At 38.4% G+C, this 23356-nt stretch overlaps 1 protein-coding gene and 1 long non-coding RNA gene across 3 annotated transcripts; one reads left to right on the forward strand and one right to left on the reverse strand.

Moving 5' to 3' along the window:
* Positions 1-531: 531 nt before the first annotated feature.
* Positions 532-4150, reverse strand: LOC148303892 (uncharacterized). Its single transcript, XR_015838413.1, has 3 exons — positions 3949-4150; positions 3682-3845; positions 532-2681 (listed from the first exon to the last, which is right to left on the reverse strand). It is a non-coding gene; the product is annotated as an uncharacterized LOC148303892 (long non-coding RNA).
* Positions 4151-5537: 1387 nt separating this feature from the next.
* ksr (kinase suppressor of ras) lies at positions 5538-22880 on the forward strand. 2 transcript variants are annotated; one of them, XM_088269148.1, is made up of 15 exons: positions 5538-5875; positions 6975-7118; positions 7737-7875; positions 7951-8208; positions 12078-12249; positions 14880-14986; positions 15069-15249; positions 15330-15412; positions 15490-15641; positions 15818-15974; positions 17777-18093; positions 18281-18466; positions 18543-18676; positions 18767-18904; positions 19000-22880. In XM_088269148.1, the coding sequence occupies exons 1-15, from the start codon at positions 5717-5719 to the stop codon at positions 19280-19282; spliced, it is 2610 nt and encodes an 869-aa protein (XP_088125274.1). In that variant the 5' UTR covers positions 5538-5716; the 3' UTR covers positions 19283-22880. The 2 variants fall into 2 exon arrangements, with proteins under 2 accessions (XP_088125274.1, XP_088125275.1); XM_088269149.1 differs by having other exon boundaries at positions 5539-5875; positions 7951-8103.
* The last annotated feature ends 476 nt before the right edge of the window (positions 22881-23356 follow it).

Raw genomic sequence — 23356 nt, forward strand, 5'->3', positions numbered from 1 at the left:
TCATAATAGTTATCTGTCAAACTATTCTAAACGACTATTATGCCTTTGTATTTGAGTCAATTATTATTCATTGATTATTTGCCTAATCTACACTTAGTACATATTTATTTATTATTGGAAATTATCTAATTATTTCCTTACGTACTCATACGTCATAATGAGTTCGGAAATGGCCGATGTCGTTCCCTGTAGTGATTTAAAGTGTGTAAAAGAGTTACTTCATAATGGAAAGGTTAGCGCTTTGAATTTTATTAAAAAAAAAGGAATGATTACATGATTGAATGGTTATGATGATTTAAACAATTTAACAAACGCCATAAAACGACATCAAAATACACAGAAGCATTTGAACGCTGTAATAAGTTTCCATAATTTCGGAAACTTATCGCGTACTGTAAATATTATATTTGAAAAAAAAAATAATCTAATTGGCTTATTTAGTGAAATGGCTGACAATCCTCAGCAATGGGAAGGCGATACAAATTTGTCGGTGGAATCTTTTTATAATTCTTTAAAATCTTTTAATTTTAATTTTTTTTTACAAGTATATCACATAATATTTGAAAAAACCGATAGTTTATATAATATCATACAAAAATCGCAAATCGACGTGGGTTACTGCAGCAATAAGATAAAAGAATTTCATAACTGGTTGAGTACGGATTTTCAATCGCAATTTGATCAAATATATGTCGTTGCATCTCAAAACAATACTGCCCCTCGCTTAAGACGAAATGTTTCGTGTGCTCGTACGGAATACAAAAGAATTTTCATCCAAATTATTGATAACATATCTTCCGAAATTAATGACAGGTATTCTGAAATATTCAAACTTCATTTTTTTCAATTGCTCAACAACAAGCTTTACGACAGATATAAACTGAATTTTCCAACTGACGAATTAGAATCTTTAGAATTTCACTACGGTATTCATTTTGATAAACAATCATTAAAAAATCAATTAATATGCCTGTACTCTTCTTTGGACTTGAAGGATTTTAATGTATTTCAGCTTATAGATTTTATCAACAAAAATAGTCTTGAAGATGCATTTTCAGAGTTGCTAAAGTTAACTCATTTGGTGATCACTATACCAGCTACAAGTGCTTCAGCAGAACGCGCATTTTCAGCATTAAAACGAATATACACGTACTTAAGAAATACACAAGGACAAAATCGCCTTTCCGAACTCTCTATGATTGCCATAGAAAAAAAAACTATTAGCAGATCTCAAACATTCAGTGACTTTTTATGAGGATATTATAAAATCGTTTTTGAAAAAAGATAGGCGGTTCGCTTTAGAATACAAATAAAAATGTTTCAGTACGTTGCGGGGGTATTTTTCACTAATTTTAAATATGTGTATATTCCTATTCTATAACATTTCAGCAAATTTATTTGTATGATAAATAATTCTCGAAAGCTTTTATTCATAATTCATAAAAAGGTTTGAGCAAATATGTTTTTTAGGGTTAATATTTTTTTAAATCCTATCAAAATTGATAAACATACCATATATACTTTATCAAGCATTATTGTTGTTTGTATACATATGTATGGATTCCGATGATGATTATGAAATACTATGCATGCCATTATATGGTGATGGTACTTATTGGTGATGGTTGATATCTGAGGATGATATTTTATTATAGTGCACATTTTCTTTATTTCAAGGTGATGGCTATACCTTACAAAAGTTACATGTATGCACATTTTTACATTGATTAGCATACATTGTTTATATTTATAATACTTTCAGGGTGCTTACTATACTGGGAATGATATGAGGTGAAGAAATTATAGGTACATCATGTATTCACGAATGTGAAAAATAATGGGCTTGCCTTACTGGTAAACCCTAGGCACGCCACTGCTACTACCACACTACCACACTACCACATGCATAGTACATAATTTATTAATGATTATCAACAATTCGTATTGGGTTCTCTATACAGAGATGCGACTAGCTCCGATACCAACAATACTTGTGTAATGTCCCTTTTCCTGTATTGCAAAACAACATCATAATATAAATACACTTCAACAACAACAATTCTAAATCATTTTACATCATTAACCGTACACATTATTACCTATAGTCATTTGTGTTCTTTTCAATTGCGGGGTATAAAAACTAAAAATTAAAATGATGATTCAAAAACTACATTACAAAAATATATATTTCTGGTCAGCAATGTATACATCGTTATAATTGGCTGGCATTATGCAAAAATAAAAAATCTCTAGTCTAGTATGGGAATGGTTTGATTTACCTGTGCTCTTTTACATATTGGCAACTTATACAGTGCAATTTACACATTTTAATTGACGAAAGCTTAACGCAATCTCCAATTTCATTAATATCTTCACATTGTGTTCCAAATATCAAACCTCAAGTTGGCAGTGATGGCAGCCAACATGCGACTCCGGATTGGCACTTAAAGTGTGAGACTGATCATCTCCCGGCTTAAGATAATCCGGATTATTAAAATGCCGTGTCCTAAGACTCGAGAAGCAAGTATTGTACAATGATGTAACTCACTTCTGACAGTTAGTCTCGCAATCTCCGAAGGTCTCGTAACATTACTCTCATCGGTAGACTTAGCTTCCGGAGAACACGTGTAGTTCCCCGCGTCGCTCACGTTCACGCTGTGCAACAGGAGGGATCCATCCGGCTATATGCAACAATAAAGAATTCTCGATATTAAGCAATCAAGGTGTCCATTCTCTGTAGAACGGTATATGGTAATGGTTTCAATAAAGAAACTCGCATATGGAAGTTATTATATGCTGATAAGGTACAGGCGAGGATATATTAAGTGGACTGTGAATTCACAGTGGCCTTCATACTGTATATGTTGTTCTGGGCACTAGATACTGGTAAACTGCGCTACTTCAAGGTGGATCTTATTCACTCGGACATTTATTTATAACTAATTGTAATTACTTCATATAAAATTTATTGGACAGATTGTTAAAAGTTGGCTTTTTATTTTTAAATTAGTAAAAAATGCAGTTTTTTTATGTTCATGGTGATCAAATTTTATTTTTCTAGGAATACAGTAAAAATATATGTGAATACAAAACACCTAAACTGTCAAAAAAAAACAGTAAAATAGTGAAATATGGTTACCCATATATTAGACACCACCAAACTATGTTGTGATTATATCTGATAAGCTCAGAAACATTCCAATATTTGGACACAAACCTGTCATTGTACAAAATGAGCCAAAGCTTGCATAAATGCTGGAGATGGCCATGGATTTGCCAAATTAAACTTTTCATATCGATGAGAAACAAATTGTAATGATGTGAAAAAATATATCAATCGCAATTATGAAGATTGTTTCAGTTACCGAATTACTCAACAAACAAATCCTTCACTACTCAATAGCTCACCCTCTATAGATTATGAAATTAACATTACTCTGTTGAGTAAATTACTGACAGTATATATATATATAATTATCAATGCATTTTAATAGCACAAATATTTCCCAATACAGTTCAACCTTAGAAATAAAAGACTACAAACGATTCCGAACTATTAGCCAAATAATTTATATATTACAATTATAAACATCGGAGTACATGCAGTTTATCAGATATAAATAGATCCTCAAAATTAGTGTTCCTTCAATGAAATGGTCGAAGATATGGCGGGTTACTCACTTTAATTGTGTGATTGCTGATTTGTTTGTCCCCCTTTCCTTGGAAAACCCACATGACATTGTCGACATTCGTCAGCTTGGATAGTCCCACACAGGGAATTGTGATATTGGCCCCCACGTCCGCCGCATATTGGCGAATATTCGCGCACGAAACTAGATAGGGCACTGAAACAAACAACGATTACCATACACGCACATAGAATCGAACGTCTGACATCGAGGGGATATCGAGAAAAAAATCAATGAAATTTACAAATTACACACGAACCTTGGGTGATCGTAGCAAAAAATAACGGGTATATCACGTTATAGAGAAACATAATATCATTCCTAATAGTGATTTATTTTTTAACTTAATTTAAACAGCGATTCATTGAAAGGGGTAGAAGAATAAACAGAGGAAAACGCGCAGGAGTGGCAGACGGAGCGACGTTTTCCGCGCAGAGCAATTTGAAGTTTTATTTGTGGATGAAGTTTGCGCGAGAGATCGGAAAATCGGACGTGAAAATTCAATAACACGAATGTACAGACGTTTGGAAATGTTCGTTGCCAACTTTACAACATCAAACCCATCATTCCATTTATTGAAAAAAAAAAGCTGGCAAGACTTGAGCCTGCTGGGTTTCTAGTATATAATCTGTGCTGCTGGGGCCCTACGAGACATAAGGAATAAATCCACCCACGGTTATAAAATGTCAGACTAATTTATATATGTATATGCAGGAAGATAAGCGGTGTTGCATAAGCCATAAATAAATTTTAGTCACTTCGACGTTAGGTAATTCCAAAAAGCTGGAGCAAAGCTTGCACAGAGTAAAATAAAAATAAAACATACAACAACCAACAACAACAAGAACAAAAACCTTGGTTTGAAATTCAATTCCAATCACAAAAAAGATTAATGGTAGTCTAACTTATTTGTAACGGTTATAAAATACACCTGCGTTCATAAATAAAATGCGTCGTTTTAAAATGTGCAACAGTGGAAACATGTAAATTAATTTTTCAATAATGTAATTTTTCAATTAATTTTTTAATTGATGATAATAATAAAATAAAATAAATACAGACTGGAAAAATATACACTTTTAAAAGAAATTTTAGCTCAAGAGTCTTTTGATATTTGAATACGATCTTTGAAAAATATTTTTAAAAGGTCTTTGAGTAGGTACATCAAATTGATTGTATTTTCACCACAATCTATCTTCACCCATGTTCCCTCTCTAGGTGGGCTACAAAAGTTGTATACAAGTCATTCTGCCACGCGCTATTTAATAATAATAATATTGGATGATTGATATTGCGCCATTTTCGTAAAATATTTCCTTGATTTCCTCCATGGTCAGACCAGCATCTTGAAGTTCCCCTGAGTACAGTCGGTGAATAAACGTCAGTGGTCTTCCGGAGCACCGAAATCCTCGGGGTTGGAAAAAAAACATGATGCTCTTTGGCGGCATTTGGGATGTGTCCCAACCATGTCCATTTTTAAAACTTTTGAGTTTTTGCTCTGAGCTTTAGTGAGGTGCTACAATTCGTATCCGTAGAATAACACTGTCAGGATGCAGGCGTTAAAGAGGAGACTTATATTCATTCGAATTTGAGTTGCACCACATCCAAGAGAATCTCTAATAATTCTTTAACTTTTCTCCTTACCACTGCCATCCATACTATTTTCAAATTACCAACAAACCCCATCTCAATATGGAAAATTAAATTTACAAAGCATGATAACCTATTACAACATAAAATAACTGTTTTATAAGGGTAGGTACTTATGTGTTTTTAGATTGGAAAGGGACGATTTTTTGTGATTTTGCGGTGTTGATTTAGCTAAAAGTCAAGGGATGATATTCTATCAATGCAGTTAAAAATCTATGGGTTCACCCTTGACTTTGTTTTATCTGTCATGGCCGCGGGGTGGCGAAGTAATTAGTGTTTTGTGTATTCACTCGAAAAAATGACATTTATGTTAATTATCCTGTCTTACGTACTCAAATAGCGGCGGGTTACCTAGTCGCCGTATCCGCGCCTGTGTAATGGCAGGTGACGATGGGGAACAGGGAATACGGAGAGCGCTGGATGCTGTTCAGGTGATTCAGTCCATGATTGACGTTTCCTCGGACAGATTGGACGGCCTGAGGACACAATGTGCGACGAGCGCGGAGCTAACGCAGCAGGAGATCCGGACCCTGGAGGTAACTACTGATTAGGTAGCCACTCTCGCGTCTGGCGGGGCCGGCGCGCGGCGGCTCCTGTCATTCCGCGCACAAAAAATACATTTATTTTTGTACGATTTCTTATACAAATATCTAACGGCATAACGATCTAATTACCATTAAGAATACTTAACAAATTTCGATGTCAATAAAATAACTAGATTTTCTAATCGCTCAATAATTTGTGAGTGATAACTAAACGATTTGACATTTATTGGAAAGAGCGAAGAATAAAACAGCTCCAAACAAAAATGTTATTTTCCACTCGTTCGCTGGAGGAATGGGACGTCTTTCAATGATTTTATACTTATATACACAGTTAAAAATTCATTCCAATTTAATGTTTTGTCAAAGATGTATTGGAATTAAAGTGTCATTTTATCATAATACAAATAAAACAGGTCAAATTCTTATATATAAATAAATATGTGGAATAAGTTCATAATGTTTATCTTGTATATTTTTAATTTGAATGTTTTAACACCATAAAAAAAATCACTGTGTTGTGCTTATGGTCTCCAGCTGTACTGTCCGACTCTCAGATTATTACTAAGACTGACTAGAACAGTATTCGGCTATGCTCCCCATACTGCCTATTGCACCCTGTGCCCGTGCACTTATTTAGTATCGAGTGTGATCTCTATAATATTGAATAATTACATAAGTCTCTTTATATGTGCTATTGATAGCGGTTTTCACGGTGTTGCTATTTTTTTATACATATAATTCTTGAATAGGCTTCAATGAGTTGTTTTGTGTTTTAATACACATACATATACACACATATACGGGATGATTGATGATGGTATTGTGAGTCCCTTAGTGGGAAATAACTTACAGGTTACAAGTGACAAGTTTGTTAAGAAAATGAATATTGTTCTGCCATCATTTCAGAGCTCTATTTAAGCTTTCCAAATGTTGAGAAACAATTGTAAAAACACCGCGCAGCTATATCGAGCACAAACATAAATATTAAACCTCCGTTCTACGGGCCATCTTCAGGGGGAGGCGGAAAACTGCCCCACTTCCGTAGACGCATTTCTGTCCATTTGTCAATGTAATAAATGTGACTTTACAGGGTAAATTAATAAAACTGTTCTCCCGGCAACTGGTGACCAAGGCCAAGCTTCTGGAGGAGGAAGACATCCCTCCGGAGTTGCGCAACATTCCTTCCCTCACGCAGTGGCTGCAGGTGGTGGGGCTCGGACAGGAGTCCATCAAGGTTCTCCTCACCAGCATTACTCCTCCTTCCATATCTCTCTGTTGTCCTCCACTCTGGTTCCGACTCCTGACAGGATGATTTAATTAACATTTCCTCTACTAAACAAAGTGTTATTAAACCATAGATTCAGTTGTGGCAAGTATAAGTTTTACATTTAGCCTCATTCAAAAAAATATTTTAAAAATTAATTTTATGTAATGGATATAAAATGGATCCTTATAAAAAATATTAAGTAACTGAATATTTTAACCCCATATTAGGAATTTTTCCCACTTCCATATCCTCGCTCTCCTGACTTGTCATAATTATAATCTTTACAGAAAATCAGTTGGCAACAGTTTTGTATAGGTTTTCTAGTATATTGAGTATTTAACATCATTAATTTCCTTATTCAAAAATTTTATGGACTTCATAGAGCTTTGATGTGTATTCAGTTTCTTTGACCAAATGTGGTACATGTTTAAATTGGTTCTACATTTAAATAATTACGACAAAAAATACTCTGTTAGAATTTGGGCTAATGCGGATATGACAGTTAATGGGGAGAGCGACGATATACGTGTAACCCTGAACATTCTCCTAGTACCAAGTTTGAAGTGCAATAATTTGGCGGTGCAGATGGTGTGCAGCCGCATGCGTAGTCTGGAGTCTCTGCAAGAGAAGTCCGAGTGGGACCTGAAGTGCATTTTGGGCAACGCTCGCGAGGAAGAGCTGCGTCGCCTCTGTCGGGCGCTGCACAACCTGAAGAAGTACACGGGTGAGTGCGGTCGGGAGTGATATGGCGAGCGCCGCGGGGTGTGGAGGCGTATTGACGTGTCGCGTGTGCTTGCAGAGGTGCTAGCCGGCGGCGCGGAGTGCGAGATGGCGCTGTACTGGGACTCGTGGGACCGGCACCACCTGCTGCGCGGGTCGCCGCGGCCGCGCGCCCGCGCCGCGCGCGCCTCCGTGCCCTCGGAAGACGCGCTGGCACCGCCCGCGCCCGCCGGTACCCCGCACCACCCCGCCCTGCCCCTGTCCCGCTCCGCCTCCTCCATCGCCTCCCCCGCTCCCTCCGCTGCGGCGCCCTCCTCCCCGCACGCCAAGGGGAAAGGTACACTCTCCATCCGCTCGCTCGCTCCCACTTGGGCACTTGGACCGCAACCTCTCTCTCAAAAACTCTCAACTAATTAGTATGAAAAACGTTTGTATATTCACACAACATTCTTATGTTACAATCATTTCTTGTCAGACTACTTTTACAGTTAATACATGAAAATAATTACTTTGGAAATGAATACATTTGCTTTTAATATCTCCAAATCATATATTGCTTTTCCATTAGATGGGAATGCAGATATGTTTTAGAATAGCATATTTAATTTGGATTTATTGAAATAAATTGTTGTTTTGTTGATTGGACCTTGCGGTCCCAAGTTCTCAAAGTGACCCCCTCCGATGTGGGGATTGTTATTCTGTATTAATACAATTTCAGCTTCCATTTAAACTAAACTAAACACTAACAAAATGCGATTCAATAATCAGAAATATAATTAAAAATACGCTCAATCATAACGAGATTAGTTTAAATGGAATATTGGAAACATTCACATAGCCTCGTATTCAAAATATTGGAAATTTAAAATGGTTTAACAATTAGTTATGATAAAAGAATAAATTTTAATTGAATTTGAGAAACTAAAACTTTCATTAAATCTCCCAGCACATATCCTCTTGGCGAGTAACTTTTATTTACATGTTTTTTTTAAATTTCAAGTCACTATTGAAGATGATTACCTTATTAACACATTTCGGACCGGTGTTTTTACGTTTGCGGACCGTTGGCGACGGGATTTGATAATTGTGTACTTATAAACCTTAACAAAGAGATTGGTACACTATATTCGTATAAAATCATTAAATAATTCCTTCTTTTCAGACTTTGAAATGAGGCAAGCGCAGAAGGTAAAAAACCCTTGCCGTACTTAAGCATCAATTGACTCAACGGGTAGAAATAGCTTTCCCGTCCTTTGTGTGTTAATTGTGTCTATGGATAGTTTTGAAAAAAAACTATCCATAGATACCTCTAGATATTCACTATGTTTTTATTGAATATGACAATTATTTTAAATTTTAGTTTTGAGAAACCTTCTGTCCGTCCTCTCCAAGAGGTATAATAAAACAACAACAATATAGCTTTTTCTACTTTTATTTTATTTGACCAGTGACTGAGTTTCGTCATTACCAACATCAGACTGATGACAGGTTCTCCCGAGACATGTCAGTACAAAACTAAAAACTCTCCAAGAGGTTTGGTTACTATGACCGGGTATCATTGGCTGCTTTCTACATTATCATATATTATAATATCGCCCTATGTACCATCACATGGAGATAAATATACTAAAGAAAGTATTTATGCATGCTTTCATTTTTATTTTTTATTCCTCGGTTTTCTAATGTTCAAACCAGATAACAAATTCCAATATTGAATAGAATTTTATTTGAGATATTGCATTCTTGCAGAAAGCCCATAGTGCAGTTGAATATCTACCCAAATGCACAGCGGAATCTATTATTTTACTAGATTTGTAACCTTTATGTCACACTCGTATAATTATATAGAAGAATGTTCATGCCACTGACACAGGTTAATAAAGTATGCCAGCACGCAATATCTCTCATCATTTACTAACTAAGTATCCTTTAACTCTGCTTGTAGGAGTTTGAGAGTTGAGTTTGTGCGCCCGTCAGCTCATACAAATAATTCACTCGCTGTATTCAGCGGGTTCAGTAAAATTGGGCATATTTCTTACCATATCTGGAGCTAACTGAATTGCACCATATTTAACAGCCGAGATGACTCGAAGTGCATTTAGGCCGGCTCTTTTGAAAGGTTAAAGCTTGAGAGTTTGCCTGGGCTGACGGCGCTTGCCAGCAGTAAGTTGTTCAATTACATATATCGAATGATTGTGTGTTCACTGGTACTACTTAATGTCTATGGATATATTCTGGTGCATGGTCCCGACTTGACATTACATTTGGGGGGATTGCAGTACCGCATTAGCAACAAATTCTATTACATACAATCTGTATGCTTACTCTGCACATTATTATTATGACTGTAACAAATCAAGTGTGTAAGTATCACCATTCCGTCTCGAGTTGTATCGTTCCAATTCAGGCGAAAACCATCGTCTAACAAATGTTGTGACCTTTTCAGCCCCTTCTCATCTAACCAAATAAGTAAACATTTTATATACAATACTTGAAACTGCACACGTAGTTACTTAATTGTTAATATTTTTATAGAATAATGTTTGAAGCCGCGTACTATTTGTAATGAAAGGTCATCAAAATGTCGGTCAGTGAGTGACTTGCGGAAAGGTTTGTTGTTTTATTCGGACCTAAAGTCGGTGTTATGCATAGTCGGTGTTAGCCGAGATGGTGTGTTTTGCATGTTTCTGTATATTTGTTACAACGGTATTGCAATTCTCACTTACGTTCCCTCTTTATGTGGAAATACTTTGGTTTTGTCATATTATTCTATGTGTTTACCATCTCTTCCTATATAATTGCATCCGCATGTACCCCAACACATCTAAGTTACATTACGGGTACATTATCCGCCTCGTGTGCACGGACCTCGGCGAATGCTCCCCGGGTTTCCTGTGATATGTCACTGTTAAATTAACTTATCGGCATGGTGGATGTTCTCTGATCTGAAACTCCTCTTATGTCGGATCAGATTTCCTTATTTCATCTGTAAAACTTACTATCCCGCTCTTATGTGAGGATCTAAACTGTTTGTCATTGATAACTTACTTATTTTAATGCAAAGTAAAAATATTACCAGACGAGAGAAATGCATTAAAAACAAAGATTAACCCAAGTAGCACGGCAATGGTTGACGACATTGCTTTTTATGGATATCACTTGCAAAAAGAAGTTGGAATTGGAAATATTGAATCTATAAAATGGTCGAGTCATTTTGGTTTGTAACATGAATGTAACTGTTTGATCCTCACATAAAATGGCTGAGATCCCCTTTCCATTCCTGTTTATCATTCTTTATTACTATCTATATGTTGCATTTGAATATTTTGTTGGATCCATCGGGACGTTGGTAGCGTGGGATAGTTGGTGTGACCCCGTCTCCACTCTGCTCCTCCACAACCTTCCGCCACTGACATTCCATTTTCCTTTGTTGGCTTCTTGCTTATCCCTGTCATCCTCTCCCACCGTGACTCTTTTATTTCAACCTCCCAGTTTATTATGCCAGTAACAAGATATCAGACCAGTCTGTAAATACCCACATATTTTTGAGAAAATTATTGTCAGTTGCTTTTGAACTTGAATCATTGATTTGAAATCAACTTTATCAACAAAAATGTGGAATATAACATTTCATTTATTCTCACGAATGTTATTATTTATCACGATCAGGGATTTATTATCTTTTTCTTGATTTCTTAAAATTCTAATAAATGTAAGGACTGATCTGATAATGCAAAATTAATATTGATTTGAGACATTTATTAACATGATAAAAATATTAATCCAAAGTTGATAGATTTTTCAGTATTTTTCATCAGAATAGGATATGATGCGCTGAATTATATTTCTGTCTTTTGAATTTCATAAGCATAGCTAAAAACGAAACATATATTTCATTTTCCTTTCGTTTATACTAGTTTCATAATTACATTTATTACAGTTTATTTTTTTGCAATTTTTTTTTCTTGTGCGGTAAATAGTGGGTTTATCAGAAGCAATTCAATCTTTCCTGCCGATCTCTTTTTTTTTATAATTGGAACTCTTTCAGCGAAATGATGTCCAATTACAGCATCTCAAAATAATTAGGATATTGCTATGTGTGCCATTGAATACTTAAGTCCGAATGCAAAATTGGTACGGAAAGAGCGAGCGGACCGGCCGTAGTGGATTGGTCAGTGTGTAACTGGAGGGTGTGGCGTGTGTCAGGTGGAGGTCCCAAGTTCCCGACGACGCCCCCCGCCCGGCGCAAGCACCAGGCCAACCTGCCGGCGCCCGGAGCCGCTGCCGAGGCTCCGCCGCTCACCAAGTCCAAGTCCCACGACTCTCAGCTCGGCGTGCGCATGGACGGAGAGCCGGCGCCCGGAGACGCCAACGCCAGGTACACCCTTCACGCGCTACTTTACCATAACCACTTCCACATACATAGATTAATTGATTTCAATGGCATACTATCGCATATCAAATATATGTACATAGATAAACAATATCAAAGGTAACTTTTTACCCGGTTTAACCTTTTCATGCCACATTATAAATCGCAAATAATTTCAAAACTTTAATTGAAATTTTTCAGCTTTAAAAAAAAAAATTATCATCACCAAACAAATTGATATTAAATATAAATCAATCAGTACTATCGACGATATAAGAAAGGAATGTAAGGCTGAACGAGGAATAATTGAAAAGATTAGGAAGAGCTCTTTGCGGTGGTATGGACATGTGGAGCGAATGGATAGCGAGAGAATGACTAAGAAAATATATGTGGCGAATGTGAGAGGGAAAACAGAACGTGGATGACCGAAAAAGACTTGGCACGATCAGATCAATCAGAACCTAAAATCTGGCGGTGTCAAAAGTCTGCGCAATCGGAGGGCTTGTATGACTAGATGTATGGATGTGAAGGAGGCGAGGAGTGTATGTCAGGACAGAAGAGTGCTGCGTTCCATCCTCTCTGCCTACCCCTGCGGAGAAACGGCGTGATGGTAGTAGTAGTAGTAGTAGTAGTAGTAGTATATATATATATATATATTTTTTTTTTTTTTTTTTTCTTTGTATGTGGTTCCATAGAAACAAATGGGATTTAAAAAAAAAATCATATTTAAAAATGTTAATACAAAATGATGATACAATATGTCACTAACATACTATTACGGCTACCCGGACTGTCGTTTTTTTAGTGTTCCATTTTTGACTGCCTGTTACGCTTCGGCCACGCTTGTCGTGTTTTGTGTTCATTTTAAGTGTACACTTTCTAATAATTGATTTAAATTTTAAAAATCCAAATTTGACATTCTAATTTAATATTATTTTTGACATCTCATCAAAGATGAAGAAGAATATGGAAATAGTGAAGTTCTATTGATTCAAGAACAAGGTTTCTAAATTGGTTCATATATACAGAACTTCCAAGAATTTGAGTAGTGTGGTTGTCAATAATGGGTAGAATTGGTGAATGTTACACGTGTGTAAAGTGATCACTTAAACCAGCCTATGACGGTCGTCAGCCCCGCAAATGCTGGTTTAAGTGATCACTTTACACACGTGTAACATTCACCAATTCTACCCATTATTGACAACCACACTACTCAAATTCTTGGAAGTTCTGTATATATGAACCAATTTAGAAACCTTGTTCTTGAATCAATAGAACTTCACTATTTCCATATTCTTCTTCATCTTTGATGAGATGTCAAAAATAATATGAAAATAACTCCTGTAATTGGAGATAATCCAGATTTTGTGAACAAGTATTTGGACACACTCAAAATGTTCTAATTTAATATTAATCAATTTGAACCGAGTGAAGAATTTGTTTAAAATTTAGGTATTTTTTTAAATAAAAGTAAACAGTCAACACTAAAAACATTTGTGATTATTGGGGGATATTTTGGATGTTTGCAAGTGTCAGAGATGGTTTTCCATATGAGGATTTTGAAAAATATCCCTCGAAGGTTAAAATTATCCTGGCTACTGAAATTGAAAACAATCCAACGCATTCTATGGAAAAAATTGCGAGCACATTCAAATATCCACGATCAAGTGTTCAAAAGAGTTTTTTAAAAATCAGCAAAGTGTGGAGACAGGGTAAATGGATACCACATGCGCTAAGTGGCAAGCGCCTGGTGGCCGAGTGAACGCGCCAAGAGCTTTTACAAATGCAATCAGGAATGTCTTTTTTAATTTATGCCATCATTTCTGATGAAAATTGGGTGTTGTAATTCTACACGACGACTAAAAAGACAACTGTTATCTAAAGGTCAAATACCAACATCCAAAGGAATAAATCATTGTAAGGTCCTCAAACCTGGACAAGCAATTGATGCTTTACTTTATTATGAACAATTCGTCCGTTTATCGGTCAAAATAAAAAAATATCTTTGGCCAATAAAGAAAAAGCATATTTGCTACATGATAAGGCTCGCCCGCATACAGCAAAATAAAAATTAATAGTCTCGAATGGAATATTTTTAGATATTCATCGTACTTTCTGGACCTTGCTCCTTTGGACTGCCACTTTTTTTGTTCAATGTAACATTTCTAAGAAGGAAAAGATTACATTAACAATGATGATGGTGAAAGTGGGTATAACTGAATAATTCAAGTGAAAGCCCAATTTTTTTTTGACAAATGTTTTAAAATTTTACCAGCAAGATGGAGAAAGGTCACAGAGAATACAGGAAAATATATATTGTAATTAAACTTGTAAAATAAAGATAATAAGAATATTTGATTTTTCATATTAAAAACGACATTAATTCCGGGTACTCCTAATACAATACTATTTTTCAGAAAGCAAATTTGCAGATGAAAAAGGTAAAATTATTAAATAAAGTTTTTAAAACAAAGTTATTAATTTTTCACAATTTCGTAAATAGAAAGAAAAGTAATGATAATTTTATATGCCTATTCCAGTATTATTTATTCTATTTTATTCTATTTCTCTCGACTACATATAGCCTATTCTGATTTCTTATTGTAATGATTGTGTCCCATACATTATGATTACAGTAATGAGGGAGTATGCGCGTCCCCCCAACCCTGCTCACCCATGCGCTCCCCTCCCTCCCGGGGGCCCACGCTGCCACCCCCGGAACCCCTCGAAGAGCCCCCCAAGAGTAAGTAGTTTCCGCATACTTACATACCAATATACTATCGAGATATTGTCATACGCTAAAATTGACCGCTTTACACAATCAGGCTGCGTGCTGGCGGTGCCGCGGTCCCCGCGCACGCCAAATGTGTCCCGCGGGATGGGACACTACATCGAGCACCGCTTCACCAAGACGTTCAAGATGATCGCCACCTGCGACTACTGCGACAAGCAGATGTTCCTGGGTGCCGGCCTCAAGTGCAAGGAGTGCAAGTACAAATGCCACAAGCGAGTACCCCCACTACTACTACGATACCGCCTCGCTGCTCGCGTACCCATTCTCACCTTCTCCTCTCTTACTGTTGCAGAGATTGCCAGAGTAAGGTGCCTCCCTCGTGCGGTTTACCAAAGGCGTTTCTAGATGAATTCCGCAAGAAAATGCATCCAGATGGTTAGTGATCCTCACACTTCTCATATCCAGATCCGCAAGTATTGTACTTTGTAATAAACAGACCCGTGTGTGCGCAGGCGGCGGCTTCCTGAGCAGCTCGCCCTCGGCGGGGCGCAGCCCCGGTGCGGGCGCGAGCTTCAGTCCCGGCGCGGGCTTCATGTCGCTGGCGCACCGCACTCGCAAGCGCTCGCACCCCATGCAGCTCAACCCCAACGTGCCCTCCTTTCCCGTGAGTCGTTCGTGATCATTCTCTGTCAACATTGGCCCTTTCGTGACACTAAGTTATACGATTTAAACAACTTCAAAAAGCCAGTATCACTCCAACTTTTATTTAATAGAGTATTGTATTTCTAATAATGTTGATCACATGGGTGATAATAGGTATGATTATGTGGCACATTGCAGGGGGGTCCCGACTCGAGCTCCAACACGTCGTCGTGCAACAGCTCCACGCCCTCCTCGCCCGCGCTGCTGGGGCCGCAGCCACCCACCCCGCGTACGCCGCACAACAACGCGCTCGCCCCGCCGCCCCCGCGCGCCCGCCAGCAGTTCCACTTCCCCGGTACGTAATGCCCAGTGAGGGCTGTTGGTAGAGCCTTCTAGCTATGTGAAAGTGTAAAGATTTCCAACCATCAGCGAAAGAAGAGCCATTTTTCTGAGCAATTTAAATATCTTTATTTAGTTAAAATGAGAAAACCAATTATATATGTACATACGAGGTCTGATCAAAAGAAAAGGTAAATTTTGAATTTTTGCGGCCTGTGTACATTCGATTATAGAATTATTTTTTTTTATGTTGGTACACATATGTTTATCATATGTTAGCTTTATCAGCCATTTTGGATTAGTGGTTTGTTTTTGACAACTGGAAAGGATAGTCACGTTTTTGTGTGTTCTTCGATTTTTTTACTTTTGAGAAAAATGGATCAAAGAATATGTTTTAAATTTTGTACTAAAAATGGAATAAAGTGCTCCAACGCACTTAAAATGTTGACTGGCATTCAGCGAGTCTACTTTGTCTCAATAAAGTGTCTATAAGTGATACAAGTGCTTTACAGAAGGCCGAGAAGATCTTAATGATGATGCGCGTCCTAGAGTTGCAACCACGTCGACAAACTAAGAAAACATGGAAACAGTGAATAAAATGGTTTTGGAAAATCGTCAAATTACTATTAGGGAAGTTGCAGAGGATGTTGGCATATCAATTGGCTCATGCCATGCAATTTTCTCGGATGTTTTGGCCATGAAACATGTGGCAGCGAAGTTCGTTCCGAAATTGCTAAATTTTGAGCAAAAAAATCAATGCTTGTTCGTGATTATTTGGCCAAAAACAACACTGTAACCAACAACTGCGACTTTTTTCTATTCCCGAAACTGAAGAGACCAATGAAAGGAAAACGTTTTGCAATAATTGATGAGGTAAAGTCAGAATCGAAGAACGAGCTGATGGCCATACCGAAAAGCGCATTCCAGAAGTGCTTCGAAGATCGGAAGAAGCGCTGGCATAAGTGCATTACATCTGAGGGAGATTTCTTTGAAGGGGAGAAAATGGATATTGATGAATAAATAAATATCTTTTGAAAAAATTTGATAAGCGCGGAAGTAGTCCGGATTGACAATATACAGTGAAACCTCTATCTATCGTTTTTAAAGGGACCTATTGAAATAAACTATGAATGCGAGAAAACAATGAATGCGGGATAAAGAAGTCAATACACAAGGACATACGATCGAGTAAAAATACCATCCTCCTAATCTGCATAACCATTGGTAGGTTAAAATTTTAAGAATACAAGTTTTAGATGTAAATAAATGTATTAATTAAAAAAATACAAAGTTGAACAGAACCCAAAGATCTTCAGACCTCTTCTGCTGTATCCATCACACAAGCTTTTGATAGTCTGTATCCCACACATAGGAATATTGTCATCAAATGTAACAAAATTGAGAAATTTTTAAAAAAAGTTAAAAAAGAACAGACAAATTATATAAAATATGTAGCGTAATTCAAACGATGAATGCGGTAAAATGGTGGATAGAAACGATCGATGCGATCTATTTTTGTATGAAATGAATTCGGGGTAGAAGAAATAAACGACACATCCGGGAAAACGATTATTCGAGGAACGACAGATAGAGGTTTCACTGTAATTAGAAGAATTATATTGTCATTCTGGTCACATTTGACTTTAATTTATTCTTAAAATATTAGAATGTGAAATACATACTACATAAATAATTTCTGTATCACATTTGTGTCAGTGTGGCACATTCTGTGTGAACACTTTTTAAGTGGTTCTGATCACCAGATGATGATCTTGATGGGCGGAACCAGGAGTAATAGTGAGAATATTACCTTTCAAGTGCTGGTGGTGCCGTGTGAGGAGGCCGGGAGAGGGGGGGAGGGGGGGGAGGGCGGGGGCGGCGCGGAGGAGGCGGCTGGCGCGGGTGCGGGGCCGGCGGGGCTGGCGCGCGCTGGCTCCGCGCAGTGGCCGCGCCAGAACAGCCTGTCTATGAAGGAGTGGGACATCCCCTTCGACGAGCTGGACGTGGGCGACACCGTCGGCAAGGGCCGCTTCGGCATCGTGTACCGCGGCAGCTGGCACGGCGATGTGGCCATCAAGCTGCTCAACATGCACAACCTGGACGATGAGGCCGCGCTCGAGAGCTTCAAGCTGGAGGTACCTACTCCATATTACCTTACAGCCACCGCATATGTTCTTCCCATACTTATTGTTTATTATCAGAATACTTAAATCAGTTACTCCTGTATTTTGTAGTTTGGTACTTGGAGCATTTCAAGTCTTCGTAATCTAAATCCATCAAAAGATTAATAGCCAGGGTATGTAAGTAAGTGACTTATTGCAGGTCGCGACCTTCCGCAAGACTCGTCACGAAAACCTAGTCCTGTTCATGGGAGCTTGCATGCAGCCGCCGCGCCTCGCCATCGTCACGTCGCTGTGCAAGGGCATGACTCTGTACACGCACATACACCTGCGCAAGGACAAGTTCAACATGAACAAGACCACCATCGTGGCGCAGCAGATCTCCCAGGTATCCGCCCGCTCCGAGCCGTCGGCGCCGCCGCTCGCCCGCTATCCAATACTCACGCGCACTTGTATCTGTTCAGGGCATGGGCTACCTGCACGCGCGCGGGATCGTCCACAAGGACCTCAAGACCAAGAACATCTTCCTGGAGAACGGGAAGGTGGTCATCACCGACTTCGGCCTCTTCAGCGTCACCAAACTCTGCTTCGGTAACAGGCACGTACTCGCAACAAGCAACAATCCCACTACATTATGCTCTGGATTACTCGCAGTTCTGTCTGACGGTGTTTGTTGTCCACTGTCCAGCGCCGGCGACTCGCTGGGCATCCCGGCGGGCTGGCTGTGCTACCTGGCGCCGGAGCTGGTGCGCGAACTGCGTCCCCGACAGGCGCCGCACGCCAACGACCTGCCCTTCTCCACGGCCTCCGATGTTTACGCCTTCGGGTAACTTCCTGACATATTACGCTAATTTTCCTCCTATCTTATTTCCGCTGTGAAACAGAAGTGACAAATCGGAGCTCACGCTTGTTTGTTGTCAGGACGGTGTGGTACGAGTTGCTCTGCGGAGACTGGCCCTTCAAGGGGCAGCCCCCGGAGGCGGTGATCTGGCAGGTGGGCAAGGGAGTGAAGCAGACGCTGGCCAACTTGCAAGCTTCGCGCGACGTGAAGGACATCCTCATGCTGTGCTGGTCGTATCGCATCGCGGACCGCCCCGACTTCGCGCGCCTGCTTAGCACGCTGGAGAAGCTGCCTCGTAAACGCTTGGCGCGCTCTCCTTCACATCCCGTGCACCTTTCCCGCTCCGCCGAGTCAGTCTTCTAACTTCTGATTAGAAACTGCCGACATTCTATATGGCGCATTTCTCATACGCCGGGCTTATTGGTAGCGCTGGATTTTTCTTTTTTTTTACCATAATCCATAGTTTACCATGCGTATGAAATATGCGACAGTAAAATTTCCAAACAAGAAGTACTAAAATCTTCTGTGGTGGATGGGTGGGCTACCTACCACCTTAACTGTTAAACGGCAATAATTAGGTTATTATAATTATTGCCGAGTGATGGATGATTGCTGCGGGAACAAGCTAAACGACAATTTGACTAATTTATGGAGTTATTTATTTAAATAAGACCCTCGAGATAAATCAGTAGAATTTTCTTATATTTGTGAAATTTAATTTTTGGCCTTTGAATCAAGTTACCCTTTCTCCCCCCCCTGCTAGTGGATGCTAGTGGAGATATTACTGATAATAAGTAGGGCTCCCAATCGCCACGAGCCTCGAGGAGGTATCGGACCAACTAAGGTGGGGATTTACCTTTCTAGATCCGTGCATTCATGCATCCATAATTTTACCCTTTCTCCCCCCCCTGCTAGTGGATGCTAGTGGAGATATTACTGATAATAAGTAGGGCTCCCAATCGCCACGAGCCTCGAGGAGGTATCGGACCAACTAAGGTGGGGATTTACCTTTCTAGATCCGTGCATTCATGCATCCATAATTTTACCCTTTCTCCCCCCCCTGCTAGTGGATGCTAGTGGAGATATTACTGATAATAAGTAGGGCTCCCAATCGCCACGAGCCTCGAGGAGGTATCGGACCAACTAAGGTGGGGATTTACCTTTCTAGATCCGTGCATTCATGCATCCATAATTTTACCCTTTCTCCCCCCCCTGCTAGTGGATGCTAGTGGAGATATTACTGATAATAAGTAGGGCTCCCAATCGCCACGAGCCTCGAGGAGGTATCGGACCAACTAAGGTGGGGATTTACCTTTCTAGATCCGTGCATTCATGCATCCATAATTTTACCCTTTCTCCCCCCCCTGCTAGTGGATGCTAGTGGAGATATTACTGATAATAAGTAGGGCTCCCAATCGCCACGAGCCTCGAGGAGGTATCGGACCAACTAAGGTGGGGATTTACCTTTCTAGATCCGTGCATTCATGCATCCATAATTTTAAAAAATTGTTTCCAATCCGATACATTTTTGGATTTGTAATAGGGCTCATAGTTTTTACAAGTCTGAAAAAAGTGCGTGATTGGCTGTAAATTAGTTAAAACGCCCCAGTAGGCAGAACAATCCTCGCAGAAATTTAATATCGAGATTCACAAACCGTTTTCTTAAATTCACCAAGTTCTGTTAGCAAATATCGCTTTGCCGATATTGAGGAAGATAATTAATCCACTATAAAATGACTCCTCGCCTCAACGTAATCATACTGCTTAATTTATTGGCGAGGGACTGCATGCTGCGGACTCGTACTGCACTAGTGGTGCGTCACTATGGAATACAGCGAGATTTAGCTAAATGAAGCTTCCACGCAACTTGTCAAATAAATTAAACATAATTAAAGTTTGCTGTGATGCTACTACACACACACATGTATAAATATATAAAAATATATATACATTATAGCTTAAGTTTAGGTATCACTCTTTATTCTAGCCTCTCGGGACCTGTCGTGGTGTGTAAGTCTAAAGGTTTTGTAAAAATGTAAATAACTACGCAGTAAGGAACTTTTTCATTGCTCTACTGCCTCCCCCTCCCTGCTCCTTTATCCCCCCTCCCCCTCTCCCCCCCTGCACTCAACTCCCTCATTATTTATTTATTGTGCTATTTATTGTTGACTGATGCGAGTGGCGAGTGGCGTGGTTCCGTCCACTGCCCCTTGTCTGATGAAAGAAATCTGATTTTGGTTCTTTTTGAATTTCAATCCAACTACTATACATAAAAATTGCACCAAAATTGACCGATGGTTATATTAAATACCAAGTGCCGTAATGTCTTTATTTATTTGGGCCTCTTTGAAGCAAAACAAGAATGTAACGCAATGGGAATATGAAATAAAAAATTACAAAAATGAATATAATCACATTATTCAAATGATACACTTTCAATTTCAAAAAGTTAGGTTACAATAACCAGTAAGTTATTTGACTTATGAAATAGCGTGTTCACAAAGTTTAAATAGAAAGTATGTTTACTCACCAATGCTGGACTATTTCAGGATGGAATGTGTGAATCAGTAAACCAGTGAACGGGTTAACATTTGTAATCCGGATTCACAAAGAGTTGGGGTCCGGTCACTCGATGGATGTGTATGAGAGGGATGGTTGAAGGGCCGTTGTCTACCCCACATAGCGAGTGGTTATGTATCAGTATTTATTTACTGCTCAAATTATTGCTGTTAAAGAGACAGCATATTATTTTCCTCCTATAAATATATGACATAAAATAATGTGACAGCTACCAGTAGTTGTCAAATATTATCTTCTAATTGCTTAGCAAAATTTATATAACGTTTTTTCAGTTTTTTGTTTTTAATAAGTGAGGGAAGAATAAATAGTAAATTTGTTAGAGTAGATTTGAACGTAGAAACTTTAACTCGGAAACTACTAAAACTCGGAAACTACATTGGACAAAAAATTAAATTAAAGTGAATGACGATTTGTTAGTGAATAGTTGGTCAATTTTACTGCAACTAGTCTTTCATATGTATATGTAGTTTGATTGAAATCTAGTATTTTGATCCTCGGATTCTTTCGTTACCCGGCTGTACTCTAGACAGATGATTTAGTAACTTCCGGTTTTGTAATGATACCGGCTAGTCCGTTACAAGATAAATGGTGAATGACGCTCGATTGATATAAGATGCAGCAGACTCTTGATCTACTGAGTGCAATATTCACCAACTTAATAAAATACATATCGTAGTCGTACAGGAGAAAGTGACCAACTGCCAAAACATAAAATGTTCAGGAGGGCCATTTAAGTCACTTTTGCTTGGCAAGAAAATAAACATCGATGCAGTTTTTAATTTTTAACAAGTCAATATACTATACTTCCAAGTTTAAAAAATCGCTTTGGGATTTTTTCAGGGCAATATTAAAGCTAGTAAGATATTAAATAGTCAATGATCACGTTTTTGTAAACAAATGCACTTGGTCACTTTCTCCTGTATGACCACGATATGAATAAATAGGAAAATTTGTTTACCTGTTAATTTCTTTCTTGTCTGATGGTAATTCGAGAATCTGCTTTAATTTAAAACTTAGGACAATTTAAAGACTGTTTAAAATACATTTGTGCATTTTGAATTTCAGTTTATATAAAATATTAACAAAAACTAGTGAATTCTATTTAAATGTACGCAATCTGCGAAAACCTTACAGAGTAAGATGTCTGATGACTGGATGTGTGGATGTGTGGATCTGTGGACGGGTGATGATGTAACATGTACTTAATTATAACTAATTTATTATGATTTCCCGACAGTGGTGATGAATTCCGACTGTAAAGTTGTAAATAAAAGACAAATGATGGAATCAATCTCCTAACCGAACCTTCCCCCTTCAAACTATTACCTGAGTTTGTATATTACACCCAAACATTGAAATATAATTCATTCATTTGAAAATACGCCGCATTTATTTATTTGGTCCGCACCAAAACACTGCCTACTTTTCCTACATATGTTTGTAATTGGACCGGGAGACTGTCTCAATTGCGAGTTGTATGAACACCAAATCAATAATATGACTTAATCTGTTCATAACTCCCGATGATTATCACTTTAGTGATAGCTATGAATATTTCGGACAATACGTACACTCGGACCTAGCTTTGCGTCGTTTCTTCCAAGTTGTGTCGTTACTGAATTAAGACTCATTTTCGCTATCTTTGATGTTTACATGATTTCCAATGGAAAATAGCAATTCACTTTGCGTTCTTTCAATTTGCTTTGTGATATTTTGGAATGTATCTACGACGCAAAGTGAGGTCTTAATGTATATATTTATGAAACTAACTAAAAACAGACCAGTGTGTGAATTGGTCGAGATTTGTAGCTGTAAGCTGTTTGAAAAAATATATTGCTAATACAAATGGATAAGAAA

This window comes from Brachycentrus maculatus, unplaced genomic scaffold (assembly GCF_059751285.1).
Source record: "Brachycentrus maculatus isolate JH-2025_06_01 unplaced genomic scaffold, ASM5975128v1 h1tg000340l, whole genome shotgun sequence".
NCBI lineage: Eukaryota > Metazoa > Arthropoda > Insecta > Trichoptera > Brachycentridae > Brachycentrus > Brachycentrus maculatus.

Coding starts and splice junctions, on each gene's coding strand:
- ksr (XM_088269148.1), top strand. CDS start 5,717: ATGGCAGGTGACGATGGGGAACAGGGAATACGGAGAGCGCTGGATGCT. Junction 7,876..7,950: donor CAACCTGAAGAAGTACACGG/GTGAGTGCGGTC, acceptor GTGTGCTTGCAG/AGGTGCTAGCCGGCGGCGCG. Junction 15,413..15,489: donor CAAGAAAATGCATCCAGATG/GTTAGTGATCCT, acceptor GTGTGTGCGCAG/GCGGCGGCTTCCTGAGCAGC.